Source organism: Bison bison, unplaced genomic scaffold (assembly GCF_000754665.1).
Source record: "Bison bison bison isolate TAMUID 2011002044 unplaced genomic scaffold, Bison_UMD1.0 scf7180017864317, whole genome shotgun sequence".
NCBI lineage: Eukaryota > Metazoa > Chordata > Mammalia > Artiodactyla > Bovidae > Bison > Bison bison.
In genome coordinates, this window is record NW_011494889.1 from 1887578 (window position 1) to 1912278 (window position 24701).

Consider the following 24701-nt stretch of genomic DNA (forward strand, 5'->3'; position numbering starts at 1 on the left):
CACAGGTGTCATGCTCTAGATTAGAAGGCTCTGGCTATAAGCAGGTCCACGGATCACATACATGGGGTTATTTTAAAAGCAGCTATAAACTGATGTCTGAAAAACTGACATGCTGTATATATTATTTATGAGAGCAAATGCCATGCCCACAAAGCTATTTCCGTGTGTTAGCTCACATTCCAAAGAAAGAAAGCTTTTCTGATCCTGTTATAGTTGGTAGAGCCTGTGGATGACAGCTGGTGGCCACAGTCCCCATTGCAGCCCACCCTTCGGCCATACCTGCCTACTGCTCGCTCTCCAAAACTGTCACTTTGTCTCCTGCTGTCAAGAAGCACATGCTGTCCCCTGTGGCTGGAAAGTTCTCCCTCATTCATCTTTGAAATCCAGCTCATTTTTTGATGCCCTGATCAAAGTCTTCTCCACGAAGCTATCCCTCTGTGGGGAGACCTCAGCCCACAGTGTAGGTCCTCATCATAGCAGATCTGACCACCCTGCAGTTAGTGGTGTGTGTGTGGTTTTCCCCTTGAGATTATGAGCACCTTGAGGGCAATAACCTTGTGCTATTCCTCTGCATCTCAGCCTTCAGCAAGGCACCTGGTGGATACACACTAAAGATGGGTTGAATTGATATGCACGGGGTAAGTGCTTCCTCAGTTTTGATAAAGAATCTGCCTGCAATGTGGGGAACCTGGGTTCAACCCCTGGGTCAGGAAGATCCCCTGGAGAAGGGAATGGCAACCCTCTCCAGTATTCTTGCCTGAAGAATTCCATGGACAGAGGAGCCTGGCAGGCTACAGTCCATGGGATCACAAAGAGTCGGACGTGACCGAGTGACTAACACTTTCACTTTCTATAAAAAAAGAATCTGGTTGGGTGCTACTTACATTCTAGGTGGAGGTGGAAGGGCTAAGCTGGAATAGAATTGGAGCTTATTTATTTGAAATTCTTTTCTCCAGCCATCAAACAGCAATTATTTTTCAATTCCCCATTTCTCCAACACAAAATACACACACCCTAAACTCTAAAGCCCTAAATTCCTAAATAAGAGAAAGAAAGGGGCTGGAAGTTGTATGAGCTTAATAGTCACAGTTTTCCTTACTGGTTTCTTATTATAATACTTCTTTTTCATGCAGTAATTTATACTGAGGTGTTGGGCCTCCAGCCAGCTCTTGGTCCTTCTGATTAGAATTGTATTTTCAAAAAAAAAAAAGAATTGTATTTTCCCCAAGAAATTCATTTTTAACAAAATTCTATAAAAACAACCACCATGAATCCCTCCAGAATTCATTATAGAAAGTCTTTGCCTGTATTAAAAAGTGGATTCCAATTTGATCCTGGCTAGGCTTATCAAGACCCAGAGGTCTTGCTCGAACGTATCTGTGAGGCTGTGAAATCTATACTGAGGTGGTTACCAGGGCAAACTGGGGTATTAAGCCAGGCACTGCAGCCTGGGCCAAGAGCCAGCTATGACCTTCAGTCCAGAGATACCAGAACTGAAAATGACCTGTGGCTCCTTTTACCCCAGCCTGGTGTGTCCCAGCAAGTGTCTTGGGGTTACCCCGAGAGGAGGGTGTTTGTCTTTGGTTCCCATAACAATCTTCCCTTTCCCTACTCTGTGATGTCCTCAAACTCCTGTGTCACCTTCTTGGCTCCTGTACCCTGAGAAGCCTATACCTGGAAAAAGTCTAATAAGTGTGTTTACACTGAATAGGCAATGACAGGGAAAAGTTTAATGAATTACACATCTCGATGTTAATAATAGAGATTTAAGCCAAAGGAATGAATATCTAATTGTGAAATTGAGGCCTCAGTAAGGCCATTGAGAGAAGCATTTTAGGGGAGCAAGGAGAACGCTTGATTAGGAAGAGCCAAACAAAAAGAAAGATGCACTTCAACTGCTGGCCAAAATATTCCGACCAAAGACATTAGGTGTGCCATGATGGCTGACCCCAGCTGCGGAGTACCTTGTAGACAGCATAGCCGATGCTGAGCATGCCCTGTCCCATCCTCTTCTGTCGCCGGCGATTCTTCTGCATCAGCCCCAGCAGTACCGTGCAGCAGGGTTCACTGACGCCCTCCTCCTGGTGATCGTCCACCTCGTCCAAATGGATTTTGAACTGGGGATTGGTCCAGTAAGTGGCTGGAAGTCATCCAGGAGACGGTGGTTCCCCACAAGGCAAGTGAGGAGATCAGGAAGAACAGAATGAAAGGGAGGAACGTGATCATCCCCAGAAAGCATAACTCTGGCCAAACTGTGCCAGGTAAGCAGGCCTCAGCAAGACTGCTTTCCAAGGTCGTCGGCATTTCCTCCTATCTCCCTACCCTCCCCACATACCAGCACACACACACCCCCAGCGTGTGCAAACTTTGCACTTGTCCATTTCATCAACCAGGGGCCCTGGGTGCTTGACTGGGATATTCAAGGTCCCGACACCCCAGGGCTACATGAGGTCCCTCTGGGGAAGGCCAAGTCTTCCTGGGGAAATGGTTAACATCTCCTTGTTCCCAGCTCCTGGCCTGTGAAGATGAACCCAACTCCTGGAGGAAGGAGTTGTCTGGGGAATAAGCAGGTCTCTGGCTCAGGTGAGAACAAAAGTCCAGTGAAGACTAGGAACCAAGGGGGCCCCTCCTGACAGGCTGTAAAGATGACCACTCTTGCCCCCAGGAAGCCCCCTCTGATGGGCCCCTGCTTCAGATCACAGCCTGAAACAGCCCTGATTACAGATCCTCTGTCCAGAGGCCCCGGGGCCCCTCTAGATGACTCAGCACTGCAGCCAGTGATGAGACACACTCCCTCAAGAGTACAATGGAGAAGGAAATGGCAACCCACTCCAATGTTCTTGCCGGGGAAATCCCATGGATGGAGGAGCCCGATGGGCTATAGTTCATGGGGTCTCAAAGAGTTGGACATGACTGAGTGACTAGCACTTCAAGTCACTTCAGTAGTCTCCAACTCTTTGTGGCCCTATGGACCATAGCCCACCAAGCTCCTCTGTCCATGGGATTCTCCAGGCAAGAATACTGAAGAGGGTTGCCATGCTCTCCTCCGGGGGATCTTCCTGACCCAGAGATCGAACCTAAGTGTCTTATGTCTCCTGCATTGGCAGGCGGGCTCTTTACCACTAGCACCACCTGGGAAGCCTAATTGGCAATTAAGAAGCATGTCTGCCACGCCACCTGTGGATATTTTAAAAAGACTGCTTCATTTCAAATATAAAAAAAAAAAATCTTAAAAAAAAATCTCTCCAAATAGCGACTGTACAAGCTAAGGCACAGAGACAGCAAATGAGTCACCCAGGGGCAGACACAATTCTATGACAGACTCAAGTAGCAAAACATAATTGAGGAAGACGGGCTTGATGGGCCATCTCCATGCCAGGGCCTCGATAAAGTCAATAATGATGTGCCTGGGGGCAGGCGGGGCAGGGGGTGGGGGGGAGTGGTAGGAAAAGAAGGGATCCTCTAAATAAGGGTCCAACTTGATGAGATAACAAGGCTTTCACAAATGACCAACAGCCACTGGTTATTATATTTTCTTAACAATAAAATTACAATCCCACCTTCCCAGAACCTCCACTTTCAATTTTTTTTTTAAGGACACAAGTGTGTAGATTTTAAAGCCAAATATCTGCCGACTCCAGAGGAGCCAGAGACAGTTCTGTAATCTTCTGTACTTACATCATTACCAAAGGGCAGGAACCATTCATCTCTTCTCGACAGCTAGCTGGCGGCACAGATGGGGTCGCGATTTCATGCATACAGATACCTTAGGCACCCCCTACAGTGCCAAGCTCCCAAAATGATCCATGCAAATTTCCAACACATTTTCTAAGAGCTTGCTAATGGTGAGCATATTTTAATTTCTCCCAAATGCAACATTACTGCAATCCCTACATATTTTTGTTTACTCCTTAACGGAGCTCGAAGAAGAGAATGGGTCATAAAAATAATACATCCCATTTGTATAACACTACACCGTTTACAAAGCACTTCCAAAAGCTGGTATTATCCCTCCACTTTGACGATTGGGAAATTGAAGCTTAGAACGGGGAAATGACCCTCCCAGGGTCCCAGAGCCGTTAGACTGAGCATCTGAGCAACTGTGGCAGGAAAGGAACTCCCTCCTCCCTCTCTGCTCAGTGTTCATCTCAGCCATCAGAAATGGGAGCTGAGGTTGGAGGGGGACAAAGAACCAGAGACCCAGTCAAGCCCCAGGATTCCACCCACGTGGGACTTTGTTCTAATGCTGCTCTCACACCCTGAGCACAGGCCTGCACTGAGCTCTGTCCTGAGGACGAGGCCCAGCGCTTACACATCTAAGTCCATCAACAATGTCGACATCAAACTAGGAGAGGGAGCATGGAGCCTGGGGAGGTGGGAAGTGGAGAGGGTGGGTTTTGCTTTCTTTCATTTCTCCTGAGAGATGTGGGGCTGTTTTTCGGAGTTTCTTCCTCTGCTGCTGCCTCAGGTGATTCGACCTAGGAGGAGCCTGTATGTGTAGACATTAGTGATCTCCCGCCAACGGGAAGGCTTCCCACCTTTAATAGGACAAGGGCCCAGGTTAGCACAGCAGCAGTGGTTTGCACCAGACTATCCCCACCAGGGAGGGTGCTCCGATGACTCCCAGGGGGAGCGGACAGTGGCCATTCCCACGCCCTGCGTGTGACCACCCCGATCAGGCTGTCAGGCCCCCGCCACCTCCAACTTAGGTGCAAACAAAGCAGAACAGCCACTCGGATGCGGTCTACCGACACAGCGACGCTGCACCTGTCCCAGGGCGCAGTGGGCCAGGTGCCAGCCAGCTGGGCCGGGTGGAGATGGAGGAAGCCCCAGAGAAGAACAACAGACCTTGGTGCAGGATGCCAAGTGCACGGTTAGTACAAAGAAGAATAGCCTTTTGGGGCAAGGGGCAGGTGGGTGGAACAGAAAGTCTGAACACGCAGATATGCTGAAGAATGACATTACCTGAGATCGAGCTGCAGGTAAGGGGCTGCAGAGTCACCACCCACCCCTGCTGCCTTGGCCTCCAAGCCCCAGAAAGAGTCTGGGCCACCAAGTGGTGACAGGAGCCGGAGGACAGAGTGCAAAGGCATTGTCCCAAGATTAACGGATAAGGATGCCCAGCCCAGGGAGGACAAGACAGAAGACGAGGTGGACCCAGCATCACCCTCCCCGCCCCCCATCTCACCTGGGTAGTTCTGGCAGCCTCCAGCCGTGGAGCCCCGAGTCCAGCGCCCATTGAACAGCACCAGGCTCCACTTGTGCGCCTCCTCGCTGTTCAATGAGTCCAGGGACAGGTTGCAGATCTCCAGCCGAGAGAACTGCCTCAAGAAATCCGAAAAAGACATCCTGGAGGCAAAGGGATCAGTGAGCTCTTGGTCAAGAGAGCTGGGCTGGAAAGGTGGTGGAAAGTGTGGCCCAGTGGGCACAGGACAGAGCAGAGGCTGTGGGCCAGCTAAATCTTTCCTACACCCCACAGTACAAATACGCAGTGATCATTGGCCAAATGTCTCAGTATTTCTTTTTAAATGACTTATAATTTACCAAACAATGGTATTTTAACAGCAGTGAAAAAAGTGTACAGTATTGGCAACTTCCTCACTATTGCTTGCATCTCTGCTCTTAAAAAGCTCCCCTCTTATATCCAACCAACCAGCAAAGAGACTGAACCCTAAACTGCAGAGATCCTCGGAGGTAAAATGAACCAAGTTACCACCTTGAGGTGACTGGTTAACTCTGGTGTCCAGCCTAGAGATGGTCCCTAAGCCACACAGTCTAACCGTGTCCTTATTATCTTCCTTAGGGAGTGAAGGAAGTTATTGTATTTTGATGCTAATCTAAACTTTGGACTTTGAAAAGATACAGAAACTGAGAAAGTCAGGCTGATAGCTAATCTTGAGGCCCAGATATCTTGGTTTCTACCTTTTACTGGAGTAAAAGGGGAAGAAGAAAGAAGACCCCTGGCAGGAAACCACATTGAATTCCTGGAACACCTAGAGAGAACTGCCCATGCGCAATCCAGGAAGGAACCCACAGCCAGGAGGACAGCACTCCTGCAGACCCTCTCACCAAAACTCTCCATCCTCGGCTTTCTTGCCCAGCTGTTCTTTCTGCCTGGGGTCTATGTAATTCCACTCCGGTGCACTGGGAAAGAAAGAATAAAGTTGTTGTTTTAAGGAAGCAGAGGTGACGGTTCTTGAAGAGCTTGCTGCAGAGCAAGCTGTTTACTGCAGCTCTCAGCTTCCCACCCTCCCCACCACCAACCCCAGACATGGGGAATACCGAAATGACTGAGGGTGGGCAAGGGGTATGAGATGATAGGGGATGCGGTTGGGGAAGGGACGGGACTCCACAGGCACTAGCAGGGTGACCCCAGACAGGCAGCAGGAGGAACCCTGGGCCATGGCTTTGCTCTAATTTCACTCTCCAGCCAAGTTCTACATTCATGTCTGATTCAGCCCCCCAGGCCCTGGATCACAGGCCTGGGCAAGTCCAGGGGAAGAGCTGTGAGAATGGCCAGCAGAGAAAGACCACCTCCTCCTCTTCTCAGTTGGGGAGACATCCTTCTGGCTTATCTGTCTGAGGTGAAGATACCGTGAGAGGGGCTAAGCATCTCGGACACATCAACGTAGCCCCCTTCCTGAGCCTGCGGAATGCCAATCACACCCAGTTTTGTGACAGTTTCCCTGGAGTAATGGCACCCTGCAAGGCCCCCTGCTGGCAGCCTTTCCATGGCAATACCCACGTACTTTGTTCAAATGCCATCTCCAGCTACCTGACCTTTAAGAAGTGAGGTTTCCCTGAAATATGTATGCAGTGTCTAAATAACTAAGCAGCATCGAGATCCATCTTTAAAAAAAAAAATCCCTTCTCTGAATGTTTTCAGCAAAACGTGAAGACCTCCTCTTGGCTGCATGAACACCAGGACTAAGCCCAGCCTCTTCCTCCAGGGGGGCTCTCAGGTCCCCTAAGGATCAGGCAGGGAAGCTCTTAGGGCCTCTGTAATTCATGGAAACAGTCACTGAATCAGAACCAAAGCTCAGAATGTGCTTGTCATAAACAAAGATTAGGAGACAAGTTGGAGAATTTGAGATCTGACCTAAATATCCCAGTTGGTCTCTTAAAACTAATTGGAAAAAAAATTTATTTTAATTTAAAGATATTGGGCTGAGGCTAGGAGGAGTCTCACAGAGCTGCAGCACCCTCCCCCACAACATCCATATAGAAACACCCCAGGCTGCGTCTCCAGATGGTGGGGCCTGCCAGTCATCACCTTGAACCCCTGGACCTGTCCCAGCCTGTTACAGACTGAGCAGCATCAGGGAAAGGAGATAAAGTTCCATACGCCCTGTAAACAGCTTGGGAAACAGCTGCTGCTTAAAAAGGCCAAAACTCGGGATTTCAATTTCATTCAGCCATGACACGCTTTTGGGGCAGTTGGTGTTGGGTTTGGGTAAGGTTTTGGGTTTTGCTCCATCACAGGCAGTAGAATGACAAGTCTTTAATACAGGAGGCCATCTGTGGCCCTGGGGACGTGTGTTTCTTCGTGACACAAACCTGAAGGGAAGGACTGCAGTTATGAGCAGTAATGGTATGTGATTAGTTCATAAAAGTAATAAAGTTCCCTTCCAAAGCCCTGGTGGCATCATGTAGTACAGATAGCACATGGGGTGCACGTGAGGCTTAAGGATGTGTTTTTTGGGGGGTTGTTTTTATTACCATTCCCATTTCTGGCAGCTCTTCATCCGTAACACTGGTGAGTGCTCCATCCTCCCCCAGTGGCGCCAACCTGCCTCCTGCCTCCCCCGTGCCAGCAGCGCTAACTAGGGCGGAAACCAGACCAGGCTCTCTCCATCCTCCCGCACCACGGTGGCACTGGTTCCAGAACACAGCTGTCCCGGGACACCACGGGAGGCCTCTGTCTGGGTTCAGGCACCATCTCTGAGAGGCCTGGGTCCCTCCAGTCATTAATGGCTTTGTCAGGAGAGATCAGTACCCGCCAGAAATGAGGTCTCAGGGGGCCGGCACCCCTCCCGTTCATCCTCCTGCCTGCGGTGGCCAGTGGCTCCTCTAAGATTCAGTTCCTCTTTCTAAGCGCGTTTCTTCCTCGTGCCAAGGGGTTTGGCCTTTGTCAGAGTAACCAGACTTTGCAAAGTGGAAAGAATTGGATGGAGAGTGGTGGGTCTCACCTTTGGATGACCGCCGTGGTACACAGCAAACAAGCAAACCCTCGGGCGCTAAGCAAAATTCCACTGAGCTGCCAAACTTGCAAATGCCAGAGCAGAGAGAGGAATTAAAGACTACTGCTGAGTGGGTTTTGTTTGGCTTTTCCCCACCTGGAACCATCTAACATTCTTTTCTAAACAGGCTGTGATTTGCGGACAGGAAGCGCTGCGAGCGCACTGCCCTGGGGGTCTCAGAATCATTGCGCGTGTTTCGACTGATGCCTTCCCTGCAGAGGGAGGTGGGCACGGGCAGGGAGGGAGGGGAGAACCTACTCGTCGCTCCAGGCCCCCTTCCACTCCACTTCGCCCCACGGGTTCCGGAGTCTGATCAGCCTCTCAGGACAGCCCCGGAAATCCACCTGCAAGGGCCACACACAAAGGCATCTGAATCTCCACACCCACCCCTGCTGCCCTGCGTTCCTGTCTGCACCTGAGGGACTTGCATTCAATTCCTCAAAGGCCCCTAAACATTCTTCTTTTCACACAGTTTTTCAGGGCTTAGCTCTGTTTTTCACAATCTGGTTGAATAAATAGTGAGTCTAGCATAAAAAAACAAGCATCTGTCGGCTTCAACTTGACTTAAAATTTTATAGTTGACTGACTCAGTTCTTAATATATGAGACCCATTGATAATAAATGCCCTCCAACAAATACTAAGAGCAGAGCAATTAGCATTTCATGAGCCGGTGCTATGACCTGGGCACCAAGCTCGGCCTTTCAAATGCATTATCACCTCATTTAAACTTCACAACCATCCTATAAGTTGGGTGCTGTTATCATCTTCATTTTAATCTCCCTCAAAACTTTGAGACTCAGACAGGGTGGATATATGTACATGGATAACTGATTCACTTTGCTGTACACCTGAAACTAACACAACATTGTAAATAAAATATATTCCAATACAAATTTTAAAAACAACACTTCTGAGACCTAGACAGAGGGGTTGAATTATCCAAGATTACCTAGTTAGTAAGTAGTAGGTGGAGGACAGGCACCCAGGCAGCCTGTCTGAAAGCCCATACGTTCAGCCACCTCCCCCTACTCTCTATGGAACCCCATTTGTGTATTTGCTCACACACACAAACACGATGAACTGTTCAGTCTTCAGGATCTGACCTCCCTTTGTATCCTCCATCATGCCCTCAGCCCAGTGTTTACACATTCATGCTGAATTCATGTTTGGAATTGACTTCATTAAGGAACGTATTTGTGAAACACAAATACACAGAGTGAACATTAAGGCCTTTTTAATAAATAACAAAAACTAAGACACCATTGCATTTCCCTTTTTGCCTTAGCCCTCAGGAAACCCAAAGCAAAATTAATTTCTCTACTGTCTTTAGCCCAGACTGTCTTCTGTATTTTGCCTTTGTTGTATGGTTTTATTGAGTCTGTGCTTTTCATTGCAAACCACTGCACATCCTTTTTGGAAATAGACTATAGTAAATAAAAATAATGAAAAGCTTAACCCATGCTTTTTCCTTGGGCTGGAGAGTAAGGAATATCTGCGTTCCTCTCACTATCACACCCCACCTTGAAAGCTGGGGCACGTATTACTGCCTTTTTCACCTTGAGGATCCTATGGGTTTCCAGTGCTTTACCTGTCAAACATACCTCTTAGAAAGAGTGTGGATCTAACTGACAATTTCTACAACTTTCCTCCAAAACTTCTGTCCCTTCCTGGCCACATCTCAGAGGAGAGCCTGCATTTAGTTAGAACCCATAAAGCTGTGGCTCAGAGAGGTTACGAAATCCATCTCTGAGTGGGTAAGAGGAAGAAGGGCCCTTGTAATGAGGAGGAGAGTGTCAGGGGCTCTGTGCAACCAGAGAGGCTGCACCCCAGCAGGGCAGGGAAGCACTGGATGGTGATCCCCTCTCTTTCTCTCTAGGATGCCAGGGATTTACGGTAACACCGTCACGCATTACCCTACCCATCCATCCCAGCCCAATTTTACCTCTTCGACTCCAGTGACAGAGTATGCGTGACCCTTAACCAGCTTCTGGCTGGTGATGGCTTCCGTTTCGGCTGCACTGGAGATCTGAATTGAGAATAAAGAAGTCCACTCAGAGTGGCTGACCTTCACCTTCTTGGGACCAGTCCTACAAGGCTTTCTAAGCATATGCTGCACAGCCAGAGGGTCCCAGTGCAGGACTGGGGATATATGCAGGCGGAGCAATTAACCCCAGGTCAACAGAGCTCTCTCCATCTACTCCCCTTTGATCAGGCCTGCCTGCCAGTCCTGGGAAATGACTGACAAGCCTTTAAAATGACATAGGAAGCTGGGAAGTCATTTATTCCCCAAGAGGGATCCCACGACTGCCTGCAGAAGATTAACCATGACAACCCCTCTGGACCGGTCCCAGTTCACCAGCGGGGGTCCCCAGAGTCCCTCCTCAATAGTCCCATACCCTCCCCAGGGTCCACATCACTTCTCTACCAAAAATCACACATATCCTGCTGGGGTTTTTATAGAGAGCAGAAAGGGAGATTGTTCCTGCCTGGTCATTTATATGTGTGAGACCACCAGGTAAGGAGAGAAAGAGCAGGTGGAGGGGCTGGTGGCGTCCAGAGCATCACCCCTCGTTCAAAACCTCTTCCCTTTTCTTCAGTGAGCTCCAAGCCCCCATCATATACTGTTGATCACTGTATTTCCAAAAATCCCAAGATTACTTAGCCAAAAGGGGGTAGCAAAAGTAGGGCCCAGGATCGAGGGGTCAAGACTACATTCTTAGGGCAATTCCTACAGAACTAAAGGGGCTTGACACTTAGGGCTCCTAAAATTTCTGAGTTTATGAGACCAAACTCTGGTCCCTATCCATTAATTAGGTCTTGCCACCAGCTCCCACCTGCTAGGGACCAATATATCATGGGACTTACCCCGTAAGCCCCAGACTCTGGCCCAAAGCCTTCCCAGCCTCGAGCCCCCGATCTGGTCCCTTCCCTACCACATGCAGGGAGGAGAAGCAAAGAGAAACCATCCCAGCTCACGTCAATGGAGCAGGCCAGCAGAGACCCCGAGCGGAGGGCCTTCTGGATGATTTGGAACAGACTGGCCGGTGGCTTCTTCAGGTTATAAAACTCAGAGATGCCACCTGTGAAATCCTCAAACCCCTCCACCGTGGACCCTCCAGTGAGAGCCTCGTAAGAACCGTTGAGCCTGTTGGATGAGAAAGAACACGGGTATCATCCACAGCCATTAGCAAGGGGGTCCCGTGGGATGGGGCAGGACATGGTGCGCCCTGGAGGGCACAGGAGGGCCTTAGTCAGTTTCGTCTGTGGGCCAAGGAGGGGTTTAGGCACAGTTTCACAAGGCCAGCTCAGCACTCTGCCAGGCATGGATCTCAGAACACCTCTCACAAAGCCAAGTGCTCTTTCAAAAAGCAAAGTGCAGGACTTCCCTGGTGGGGTCCAGTGGTTAAGAATCCGCCTGCCAATGCAGGGGACACGGGTTTACAGGACACAAGCCTGCCTGCCTACAGCCCATGCTCCACAGCAAGAGAAGCCACCCTAATGAGAAGCCCAAGCATTGCAAATAGCCAGCCTTTACTCGCTGCAACTAGAGAAAGCTTGAGCGCAGCAATGAAGACCCAGCACAGCCAAAAAGTAATACATAAAAGTAAAAAGCAAAGTGTAATCCAGAGCTGACCTTGACATCTTGGGTTTTGGGGGAGTTGAGGGCATGGATAAGGATGAAGGGGACCCTCCCTCAAGGCTGAGAGGCCTCCTTTGGGGCTTGCTTTGGGAATAGGGCTGGGAAGGAACAGAGGTTACAGGAAAAGGGGACCAATCAATAAAATGAATTAAAAGAACCCCAAAGACTTTGAACATTGAATGCCAGTGAAGAAGAATGACTCCCAAACAAAGGGTAGAGACTTTGGTGAGTCTGATATCTAAGCATATTTGCTTTATTCTTCTTCTTCATCACTCTTTAAAAAACTCACATTGACCTAAGAACTGACCTGGAGGCTTTAAGAAGACAAAGCCAACATCCCAATTCACACATTCGTTTGGGACAGAGCTGAGCTTTGAACTCCTAGCCCAAATTTCTGTTTCTCTTAGTTATTGAGGATACTGTACTTGTGGGGTCTGGGTGCTGGGAAAGACTTGGTCAGGGTACCCAGAGCCAGGGGGGAAGGGGCAAGCTCCCCCAGCTCTGCGTGGTCTCCCAGCTCCTACCTGCACCACTTACTTGGCATAGGCCTTCTCCAGCAGTGCGCTCCAGAATTCATTGCCTTCTTCGGAATGCAGGAAGAGCAGCTTTCCATTCTTGGTGGGGAGCCTGTCGTCCACGACCACCTCCACCCACTCTCCATACTGCCAGAACTGGGGGAGGGAAATACAGCATCCGCTTACAGGGATGAGCCGACAGGCAGAGTCCGCGTCCTCAGGGGACCTCTGAAGGAGCCTCGGAGCTGGTTAATGCTACAGCCTTTAATGAACTGGATCTGTCATTTAAGAGCAGGATCTGTCTTATTTGACCATGCCCATGGGAGATGCCAGTGAAAGCGGAAAAGAAGTCCAGAGGCCGAATTTGTGAATAAGAGAACCTGCACCTCCCTGCGGCAGCAGTGTGTGACTCGAGCCCACATCTCCTGACCCTCCCTCCAAGTGCTCTCCTCAGGGCCACGTGCCCTGGAGGAGACTGGAGGGGATAGGCGTGTGGATGATTGGAGGAACGCAGCAAAGCAATGGTTCTCAAACTCAAGCACGCGTCAGAATGCCCTGGAGGGATTGTTAGAACCTAGGCTACTGGGCCCCAAACCCGGATTTCCGATTCTTGGCGTGGGTCCCCAGACTATGGGAAGTAGGGTCAGGGGCCAAGAGCTAGGCAGGATACCTGAAAACGAAAGATTCCTGCATAGTTCTCCTGGAAGCTCTGGTCCCTGGGAACCACGCGGTACAGCAGCTCTCGGTTCAAGGTGAGGGAGGCAATGGCCGCCAGCAGCCAGCAGTCACCTGCGCCGGGTCGAGGGGGACACACACTGGTCAGGCCAGGCCTGCAGGCTCGCTGCTTTCTTTGATTCACTGGCCCGTTCAGTCCAGAGTCATGTGACTCCCTTCTAGGTCAGATAGTCGGACTCTCTTCCTTAGTGTGTGAAGGTCCCACAGCCTTCTTGGAAGTTCTTAGCTCCTCCCTCACCACCTCCCAAACACACAGACACACACACACACACACACACACACACACGCTGACCATTCCACATGTCCTAAGCACTCAAGAGTGGAGTAGAAAACAGAAAAGAAGAAGCAAAAACCAGCCTCTTTGATTCCTTAACAGCAACGTTAAGAAAACATCTGGGGGACTTCCCTGGTGGTCCAGTGGTTAAGAATCTGCTTTGCAATGCAGGGGATGCGAGTTTGATCCCTGGTCAGGGAACTAAGATCCCAAATGCCTCAGAGCAACTAGGCTCACACGCCACCGCTACTGAGCTCACGTGCCACAGGTAGAGAGTCCGTGCGCTGCAACGAAAAACTCATGTGATGCGATGAAAATCCTACGTGATCCCACATGCTGCAACCAAGACCCTACATAGCCAAATAAATAAATATTAAAAAGAGGAAACGTTTGGTTGGGGGAAACACTGAAGCGATGTGGTGAGTGCAGGGGTGTGTGTGTGTGTGTGTGTGTGTGTGTGTTCCTTGCTCCTTGGCCTTGGGTAACAGAGTTGCCTCTTGGTGTCTGTTGGAGGACTGCCCTTTTACGTTTCACATCTCACCATGACAGGCTTGATCTCTCATTGCTTATAACACTCCTGAGATATTAATTAGCATGAAATTATCATACTTTTACGCACAGCAAATAAAAATTAAGAGAGGTTAAAAATGATAGGGCTCAGCGCTGGTCACTTTGGAGATCCAAGTAAATGTAAAAGAAAACAGAAAAATGCTTTCTGTACAAGTCAGGACACCCCCATGCCCAAGTCCCTGAGCACTGCCTCCCTGGAGGGCATCTTAATCCCCCATGGTGTTGACTCCAAAGGTGAACCACAGGCCCCAGAAACCCCTTACTGACTTTAGCATCCTGGGGTGGATCTAGCATCCTGGAATTGATGTACACTTGTGCCACATCCATCTACCTGCTTATTCTACACCAGTCTCTGAGATCTCAATGTCCCATGTGTGCTGCTTGTTGCATGAACGAGTAAGTCCATCCTCCCAGTCCAACAGCTGCCTCCTCCCCGTTTCATTCCAGAGCCCTGCTTCTAGGAGTCTAGGGTTTGGTGACAAGTTTGTCCATTCCTATCCCACTCAAATGGCTCCAAAACCCAGCCTGCGTGTCACAGCCTTCACCTTGTCCACAGAAACAAAATCTCAACATCCTCAGGTTATCTTCAGAGGAAGTCCCTTCAACCTTTCAGAGCTCCCCTGAGGACTTTGTCCAACTCCCTGTTTTCTTTCAGTGCTGTGGCCCAGGTTGCATACATAATCCAAGATGTTCTCTCAGATGCAGGCTATCTGAGCAGGCAGTAAGTGAATAGTGGGCCAGGAACCCACCTCCGAGCATCTGTCACCTGCTCAGAACAGCTCCATCACCAGCTCATCCCAGAAAGCCTTTTGGTCTACCTGCCCTCATCTCTCTCAACAGAGAGGCTTCTGATTTGGTCCCATAGTAATTCCTTTCCCTCTACCTTTACCCAACCAGGCTCGTGTATTTTCTCTCTTTCCCTCTCTCACATAGTTACTTTTTGAAGAGCATTTCTGACCCAGAAGGCAGCCTACTCCCTGCCTCCCACTCTCACTGACAAATGCCCTCTTCCCTAAAGCAGCAGGGCCTCCAGGTGGGACCAGATCCAGTAGCCAGAGGAGATAAAAATTGGTACAGCAGGCCTGAGACTGCAGCTTCTCATTAAAGAAGACTCGAGGGGGCCAGTACCTCGTTCAAAGACAACTTCCAAAGAGTAGATAAAATAACATATTCCCTTCTCTCACTCCAGCCTTCTTCCTGTTAACACAGGTGACCATCTCATTCCTCTGCTCAGAAATCTTCGACTTCCTCCACTGCTCAAGAGCAAGATAAAAACTAATGGAGCATCAAGACCCTTCACGACATGCCTCCTTTCTACTTCCGCTGCCTGCCTCCCACTGTCCTCCCACCGTGAGTCTGGTCTCCAGATGAACTCGGAGCTGCATAAACACCATGCCCTGGTCTTTCCCAGCGCGCGTGTTCACTCATCCATCCCCCCAGCTTGTAGAGTCCTTGCTGTAACACCATCCCCTTTCTCCTCCTCCATGAAGCTTTCCCTGATGCTTCTCATCCTCCAGGCGCAGGTCACCTCTTTTTCTTTGTGTTTCCCAAAGACCTTGTTTATATCTGCTGCTGCTGCTGCTACTAAGTCGCTTCAGTCGTGTCCGACTCTGTGCGACCCCATAGACGGCAGCCCACCAGACTCCCCCGTCCCTGGGATTCTCCAGGCAAGAACACTGGAGTGGGTTGCCATTTCCTTCTCCAATGCATGAAAGTGAAAAGTGATAGTGAAGTCGCTCAGTCGTGTTCGACTCTTCGTGACCCCATGGACTGCAGCCTACCAGGCTCCTCCATCCATGGGATTTTCCAGACAAGAGTACTGGAGTGGGGTGCCATTGCCTTCTCCGCTTGTTTATATCGGGTTCACTCGGATTTTTCTGTACGCTGTTAAGGAAAAACCTGAACTAACTTTTTGGCCAATCCAGGACTTCTCGGTGCACAAGCTCTTCCCTGTCCAATTCCTGACGCACCTCGGTGTTCCATGTGCTCCATCCCCAGAGCCCCCAGCACCTTTCTGGGCCACTTGAACAAGACTGGCTTCCTCACCGTCGTCCCCACCCCATCTCCCGCCCAGTCCTCTGCATCTCTTCCTCAGAACAGGCACATGGATCCCTTCATCTTGGCATCCCCAGCAGGTAGCCAACACATAGCAGGGACTCAATGTTTAATGAATAAAAATAAATGTTTGCAGAGAAAGACAAGTATCATATGATTTCACTTATACGTGGAATCTAAAATATGATACACATGAGCTTATATACAAAGCAGAAACAGACTCATAGACATGGTAAACAAACTAATGGCTACCAAAGGGGGATGGGGAAGGATAAATTAGACTTTTGGGATTAGCAGATACAAACTACTAAATAAAACAGATGAACAACAAGGTCCTACCATAGCACAGGGAGCCATATTCAGTACCTTGTAATAAACCATAGTAGAAAAGAATATGAGAAAGAATTTATATATGTATAACCAAATAACTTTGCTATACACAAAAGTTGTAAATCAACTATAACTTAAAAAATGTTTAAGAGTTTTTAAAAATTTGTAAATATGTGAAGGCAGTGCTAGTGGTAAAGAACCCAGATGCCAATGCAGGAGACATAAGAGACGCAGATTCAATCCTTGGGTGGAGGAGGAACCCCTGGAGAAGGAGATGGCAACCCACTCCAGTATTCTTGCCTGGAGAATCCCAGGGACAGAGGAGTCCAGAGGGTCGCAGAGTCAGACACGACTGAAGTGACTTAGCCGGCACATACATGACCAAATGAGTCAATGATTCATATTTTTGTTCTTGTGCAAGTTCCCAGCAGCACCTCACATGTTTGCATCTGAACATCCCTGGTGTGTGGAGAGGTGGAGCCCAACGAGGACATGCCCTGAACGTGACAAGAGTCAGCTCTGCCAGTATCGGGGGCCTCAGCCTCTAGAGCTAGAGGGCAGAGGGAGACAAGGGAAGACCACCGCAGAGGCGCAGGCCTCTGGGAGTGGGCAGTGACTGGTCCGCAACCCTCCCTGAGGCTGGTGGCCTCTCGCAGAGATCTGAGCACACCTCCCTTCACAACGAGTTGCTGCCTTGGTTCTCTGCTGATACCAATGCTCTTGCTGCCAGACAGGCTGCTTCCAACGGCCCACCTTAGACATACTCCTTAGACGTTACAATTCACCACAAGGACACAAAGTGTCCCTCAGCTGCTGACATCAAAGGGGCTGCCCAGCTGGAGGAGAGTTTAATTTGTTCTTAATTTGCCTCATTCCTGACTTTTCCCCGGGTCTGCCAGCACAGGGCTGAGAGGAGATGCAGCGGGTACCGGGGCTCTGGGATGCCTGCCAGGGGCTCCGTAAGATATCGATGCACAATCATCACCAAGATGCTTTCTCTAAGGCACAGATCCAAATGAGCGTGTTCCTCTTCCGAGAACCCTCTTGGGAGGATAGACGTTTATGCTGTCGCTCAAAACATTTCAGAGATGTGTTTGGGGATCTGCCTGGACACCTGCACATATACATCGACTTCTCCTCCGTGGACTCACAGCTTGATCTTTGAGCACAATGTTAATATCCAAAAGCAACCGAGCAGCTTTTGAATCTCAGTTTAGTGGTGAAAAAGATGACAGAAAAAACTGGGAAAGAATCTTGATGGTCAAGGCCCTCCTCCCCAGCCACTCTCCAACGAGGGCAGGTTCCGGTTAGAGAGTCACCGACCAGGGAGCTAGAGAATGGCTCCTGCATCCCTGTCCTCATGGGAAGCCTGGAACCACCCAAGCTTTGTTCTTCCCACTCTAATAGGTTTAATATTTATTAAAATAATAAGCTGACTTATTTTCTACTCCACTCAAACTTCCTACTCATTGCATCAGCAGGCTTCAGGGCTCTAGCAAACAGCAGGTAGACCCCAGTCATTATGATGGAGCTGCTGCCCTGCTTTGTGAAAAACATGTTTTAAGCCACTGAGGAAATGATAATCCTGAGTCAGGCTTTGTTAAAAACAAACAAACGAAAAACTCCAAATTCAAAAATTCCATTTACATGTTACCATCAAAGCTTGATGATCTAAACACCCAGTGTTAGGATAAGCCCTAGGTATCATGAACTGGGGCTATAATCTAAACGAATTTTTCAAGCTCAAGGGAAGAAGTGGAGATGCTTCTGGGCTACCAGGAGGAGAGAGGAAGAGAAAAAAAAGAGAGAAAAGGTCAGACATTGGAACCCCTGTCATCATTCCTCTTCCACCGGGAGGTTGACCAATGGCTGGAGCAGCAACAATAGCAAAACCACAGAGAGTTTTAAAGAGGAAGCCAGAGCAGAGAGGATTTATGCCCAGCTTCCCACCGAGGACACGGGGAGCAGAATAAAAATGGCACCACAGAGAGCACGGGGTTGGCGGGGTTGGGGGTGGGGTGGGGGGGCGGTGCTCGGGGAGATGCGAGAAGGTGGTAAAGAGCGCCCTCTAGGGACTTCCTGGCGCTCCAGCAGCTGAGACTCCATGCGCCCAGTGCAGGGGGCCAGGGTTTGACTGCTGGTCAGGGAACCAGATCCCACATGTCACAACTAAGAGTTTGCATGTCGCAACTAATAGCTGCTGCAGCCAAATAAATAAAAATACTAATATGCTTAAAAAAAAAAAAAAAGAGCACCCTCAAGTCTTCCTCTGCCATCAGGGCTAAGGGCAGGGAAGAGAAGGCAGGTCAATCCCACCACAGAGGCCATGGGTGACCACCTGGCTCAGGGCCATGGAGGTGTGCCAGCATACTGAGGCAAGCCTGGGTCAGCCAGGGAAGAAGGTCCACCAGACCCCAACAGCACCAGCAGCACAGACCGCACACCGCACACCATTTCCAGCTCCATGAAACCAGGGAGACACAGGGGCCAGCCACCCTCCTCAAATAGCCTGGAGGACATTTGGCCTTTCCTTCCGTGCAGGCGCCGTCCTGGGGAGGCTGGAGAGGGGCCAGCCCTGAAGAAGCAAAAAAAAAAAAAAAAAACCACCCGAATAGAGAGACTGAAGGAGGAGCATTTACCCAAAAGGGACAAGAACCCGAAACAGGCTGAGGCAGAAATACCTTTTATTGGCCGGTTGCCGGGTCCCTCCCACTCACGGTCAGTGGAAATTGGGGCTCCCCAGCAAGCTGAGAGAAGCGAGAAGGATACAGAATGCATGACGATCGCATATCTGAATGTAATGCAGAGACTGACGCGCCTCTGTGTGCTTGTTTCCTAAAAACCCATCCTTACTCACAGCTGAGGCCTCCTGCGTCCGCTCCTCGCTGTAAGATGGCTGCAGGGGTTCACACTCGGGCTGCTGTTCTCACTCTGCACATCAGCACCAAGCAATCGCAGACGCCTCTCTCCTCCCCTCCCTCCCATGGGTGGACAGGCCTTTTCCCGCCCTCTGCATTCAACTCCTGCCTTCTTGGATGAACTGAAGCACATACGCACATGCTTGTGGCCATTCTCGCTTTGCTGACAATTCCCAGCTCTCTGGCTAGACCAAAAGCTGACTGGAGGCAGGCAGTGAGCTCCTGTCTTCGTAGACCTCAGCATACAATGCTTCAGTGAATGAAATCATTCTGGCCGGCCTGATCTGAAAACTCATACCTTAATTACGAGCAAGAAAGTTTCATAACTTAGCCCATTTAGCAGTTGAGATCTTGAACCAGGAGAAATAATACAGCATACATTCATGCTGCATAAGACTAGAATCAGATTGAGAATTTAGAGTTACTAGCCTAGTTAATAGGGGCTTCCCCGGTAGCTCAGCTGGGAAAGAATCTGCCTGCAATGCAGGAGACCCCAGTTCAATTCCTGGGTCAGGAAGATCCCCTGGAGAAGGGATAGGTTACCCAATCCAGTATACTTGGGCTTCCCTGATGGCTCAGATGGCACAGAATCCACCTGCAGTCCAGGAGACTTGGGTTCAATTCCTGAGTTGGGAAGATCCCCTGGAAGAGAGCATGGCAACTCACTCTAGTATTCTTGCCTGGAGAATCCCCTTGAACAGAGGAGCCTGATGGGCTTACAGTCCATCGGGTTGCAAAGAGTCGGACATGACTGAGCGACTAAGCACGGCACAGCATCCTAGTTAATAAAGCTCCTGTAAGTTAACAGATATACACTATCATGTATAAAATAAACAACAAGGACATAATGGAAGCACAGAGAACTATATTCAACATCATAATGGAACCTAACAACCTAATGGAAAAGAATCTGAAAAAGGATACATATATATTATTTATGATTCTTCAAACAGAATCACTTTGTCGTACAACTGAAACTAACACAACATTACAAATCAACTTACTTTAATATTTTTAAAGGAAAAATATTAAAATAAAAAATCTCCCATAACATAGTATATCCAGCCAGAGCAGGTTTCTCTAGCTGAGCACTGCTGACACTTGGCTGGATGGCTCTGTGTTGCCAGCCATCCTGTGCTCTGTAGATGTTCAACAGTACCCCTGGGCTCTGCCCACCAGGTGCCAGGACCACCTGCCTCCCAGCAGGACAACCAAAAATGATGTCTCCAGACACTGCCAACATGCCCTGGGATAGGGGATGGAGGATCATCTCCCACCCACATTGAGACCTCATGAGCCGGAACATCCACAGCAAAATCGGGGGGTGAGGGAAGTCTGCGTTGGAGAAGGTTGGACAAAATGGCTTTGCATATGTCTCCAGTTCTCAACAATGGCTCAGTATGAAAATGTCACTGACGAGAATGATAACGATGTTTCCTTAGTCCATTACTAGAGTCTTCTGGAAGCCACTTTCTTCTTCCCCCTTCCTTCTTTCACACCTGTCTTCACTAAAGAAAATTGTTAACACCCAAAGGAAAGCTCTGACTTGCTCCTCAAGGTTGGCACCCAAGCCAGAGTAGGGTGTCATCTTAGCCTGCTTCCAGCCTTTGCTCATCTCAGGATCCCAGGCGTAGCATGATTAGACTTAGGCCCCTCTACCTGGATTTGGAAGAGTGACTGTTTGACCTCTTGCAGACCTCCTGAGCTATATCATTCTACCATTCTTCTTTTCTGCAAATCATACAGATGCCAACCTTCACTGTTGCAGGCCAAGGCAAAGCTAGACATTCCTGAACTTGCACGACATCAGTGCCACTGGGTCCCCTCACCCCCTCTCTGCAGCCTCGGTGGCCAGCCTCCATCCTAGCCTCCAACCCCCTCTCTAGGGTTGGCCCAGGATCACAGATGCCTGCCAGCCCAGGGGAGTCTGGCTCCAACTCTGCAAGGGTCTTTTGGCATCCTCAGGGGTCCTGTTTACTCTGACATTATTGTAAACTGCTCCCTGCTCCCCCAAGCCACATCACTCCCTCCCTGGAGCAGTGCCTGCCCAGGCTGGTCTGGTGGTACACAGGACCAGGCGAATGAATGAATCAGCCACATTCACACTCCCTGCATCCTACCAGAACCCTCCATTGACATTCCAGTCCTCTTTGAATCATTTAGTATATCTCCCCCACCTCATACCTGCCTCCAGCCCTCCTTGGAAAACATCTCTGTGAGGTTCCCTTCCCTCAAGTTTAGGGAGTATGTCCTGTATGTCAGTCACCATCACTCACCAGGACTTAGCAAGCATTGCTGGTGTAGGACACTGGGACAAGAGAGATGTAAAAGACATGACCCCTGCCTTCAGGGAGCCAGCAAGCTTAAAGGAGTCAAAATAGCATGGCTTTTGCCCTCAGAAAGCCTGGGTTTAAATTCTCAGGCCCCACTTTGCCTGCCAAGTAACGTGTAGCAATTCTTTAATTCTTGTGATCCGCGGTTCTCTAATCTGTAAAATGGGTTTATGTCTCACAATTTATCGTACAGGATCATTTGAGCAAAAAGAACTTATTTGTAGCAAGAGGGATGTTTAAACATAAATAGCAACTTCTAGTTAGGTAGAGGACATCAGGACATAAAAAATATAAGAGATGCATACGGATGTACATGTAACAGCAGACATATTTTTGAGGGTCTCTGGAGTATCTTGATTAATGGTCTCCTGAGGGTAAGCCAGCTTTTCTCTACCCCAACCCCATTTACCAATACAGTTTCAGGGAGGGCAGAGAGGGATGAGCAATAAGAGGTGGGCTTTAAAACTCCAGAGCAATGAGCAGGGGCCCGAATGGGGTGAGATGAGCCCAGAGGACAGTGTCTCTCGGACCCTCCCCAGTTGGGATTCAGAGAAAACCACTGTGGGGAATCTTCTACACCACAGAGGGAGTGGGCAGCCTCCACAGAATTAAGAATGTGGTGAGCCATGAGCTGACTCTCAGAAAATCCCCCAAGCTCCCCTGTGACCTCAACAAAAAAAAAAGGCAGAGGCCAGTGCAGGCAGGAAATAGGCTGAGCAACCCTGGCAGACACAGCTAGTCTGCACACGGGGCCCCAGCCGACCGGGCCTCTGGCACCATCTTGGGCCTCCATCACCATCTTGGGAAGGAGAGGGCAGAGGAGAGCGATCTGGAAAGCTAAACAGTTACCCCAAAGGAACAAGCTATACCAAAGAAGGCTCTTTCAACTACTGGGTTGGACAAAGTTTCAGGCTGAACTGGACTAAGTGTAGTCCCCCACTTCGCTAGGCAGGGCTCCTGAGGAAGATGAAAGCAGCTTTAGATCTCAGACATGCGCTAAGTGCCAAACCCAGGGACTCCAGAGAGGCTGCCTGAGATGAACTTTCAGGAAGTCTCCCACAATAAGCAACATTTCTGCTCAGATGCGACGACTCCACTGGCCTTTCTAAGGCCAAACAGAAGCCTCTGTGCCTCCTGGAATAGCAGCCGGGGGCTCTCAGGCTCTGTCTGCGGCTGTCTCTTTCCTGGGTCAAAGGAAACACATCCGGGAACAGGTCACACTCACACGGCAGACATGAGCCCTACATCTGGCTTCTCTGCCCGGGTCCATGCAACGTTAGCACTTCCCAATGTGAATCTCGTGTCAAGTGCCTGCACCTTCTTGGAACCTGCGGGTGTACTGTGGGCTAAAGGACTGTGCACATCCCGTCCCCAATAAATCCTGCCAAGTCCTGAGGTAGATTAATCCGATGGTTTCTGTGAGTTCTTACAAAATGGAAATGAGAGGAAAAGGCATTCCAGACTCAGCCTTTCATCTACCAAGAGTTTCCCTGAAATCGCATAAGTGCCCCCGTCCTTGTTAGTGTTCCCCACAGCAGGAGGGTATCTTCCTGCCTTTGAACCTTTCCAGCTCTGCACTGGGTGAGGCAGGCATCTAGTCCCCACTTTCCAGATTCGTAACACTGAGGCCCTGAGCAGCTCAAGGTCAGTCAGTGTCAGAGTCAGGTCTAGCCCAGCAAGATGATTAGCCTGCTGCATTCCCACACCCCGCGGAGCCCTCAGAAGCCAAAGCAAATGGAATTATCCCACCATATGAAATGTTATGCCCTAGATGTCTGGGCAAGAGGCTCATTTGCAGGATTTCATAAAATTGATGAAAGTGACTTTGGAGGCCTGTTCCTCAACCAAACCCAAAAAGAACCTGGCAGAGTGACAGCGGTGACAGCTAAGGAAGAGAAGACGGGGTTCCAGGCACAGTGGGCACTGCAAGGGAACAGTGAAAGCATCAAAGGATTGAGGTGGACCTTGGGGAAAGTGGGGAAGCCTTGAACGTTTCCATGATTCTGCATCAAAAGTCAAGGGAGAAGTGGAAGGTGTCACACCCCATGGCCTTGTCTTTTTTTTTTTTTTTTTTTTTATTCAGAAAAAACACACCCCTCAAAAGTCAACAACTGGGACTTCCAGGGTGGTCTGCAGGTAAGACTCCAAGCTCTGAATGCAGGAGGCCTAGGTTTGATCCCTGGCCAAGGAACTAGCTGCTGCATGCCTTAACTAAAGATTCTGTGTACCACAATTAAGACCCAGTGCAGCCAAATAAATAAATAATATTTTTCTCTAAAAAAATCAACAATTGAAGCAATCTAAATATCTATCAATAGATGAGTGGATATAAGATGATGGGGCCGATACATACAATGGAATACTCTGCGGCTATTAAAAAGACTGAATTTTTGCCATTTGGTGGCTGCCAAGGTCTATTGAAAGGGAGAAGTGGAGAGATATTAAATTGGTATAAAATTTCAGTTGTCTAAGATTAATTCTAGAGATCTGCTACAGGACATACTATATCTGATATGGTGCCTACAGTTAACAATAGTCTATTGTGCACTTAAGAGTTTAAGAAGGTAGATCTCATGTGAAATGTTCTTACCAGAAAAGTCAATAAAATGAAACAAAGGAACATGAGGAAACATTTGGAGGTGAGAGATATTACTTTGATTGTGGTGATGGTTTCACAGGTGTATGCTGTCTCGAAACTCATTAAACTGTATACATTAAAAAAGAAAAAAAGAAAACCATAGTCACGGAGATCTAACATGGCCTTTTGGAAGTACCTGGATTTGTGAGGCCCATGAAAGAAAAAGGATGAAAGGACCGTCCTTATAGATCAAACAAAAACACAAACCGGGAAAAGAAGCCAACAGTTGATTCATTCTAAGATCTAGCACAAAGCTGCAGTTATTACATGAGAGCTGCAAAAATCTAAGAAAACATTTTTTCAGAATTTTTTTGTATCATTGTTCAAAGTGGCATACACCAAACCTTTTTAGACACTATTTACCGATGAAGGTGGGCCTCTTCTGATACAGCTCATCCTCATATAATGAGGGTTTCTCCTCCTGCGGCTCGTCTGTCGAAGGGTGTTTCCAC

The 24701-nt window shown here is 49.0% G+C and overlaps 1 protein-coding gene across 1 annotated transcript in view; it reads right to left on the reverse strand.

The window, feature by feature from the left end:
• CAPN8 (calpain 8) overlaps positions 1-24701 on the reverse strand; it is a 69163-nt gene that overhangs the window by 20022 nt on the left and 24440 nt on the right. The window contains exons 3-10 of the mRNA XM_010852838.1: positions 13067-13185; positions 12419-12552; positions 11218-11386; positions 10184-10267; positions 8499-8584; positions 6070-6144; positions 5189-5349; positions 1965-2140 (exon numbers count right to left, since the gene is read on the reverse strand). Of these exons, the coding sequence (XP_010851140.1) occupies positions 1965-2140; positions 5189-5349; positions 6070-6144; positions 8499-8584; positions 10184-10267; positions 11218-11386; positions 12419-12552; positions 13067-13185 (1004 nt within the window). The remainder of the gene's footprint in view (positions 1-1964; positions 2141-5188; positions 5350-6069; positions 6145-8498; positions 8585-10183; positions 10268-11217; positions 11387-12418; positions 12553-13066; positions 13186-24701) is intronic.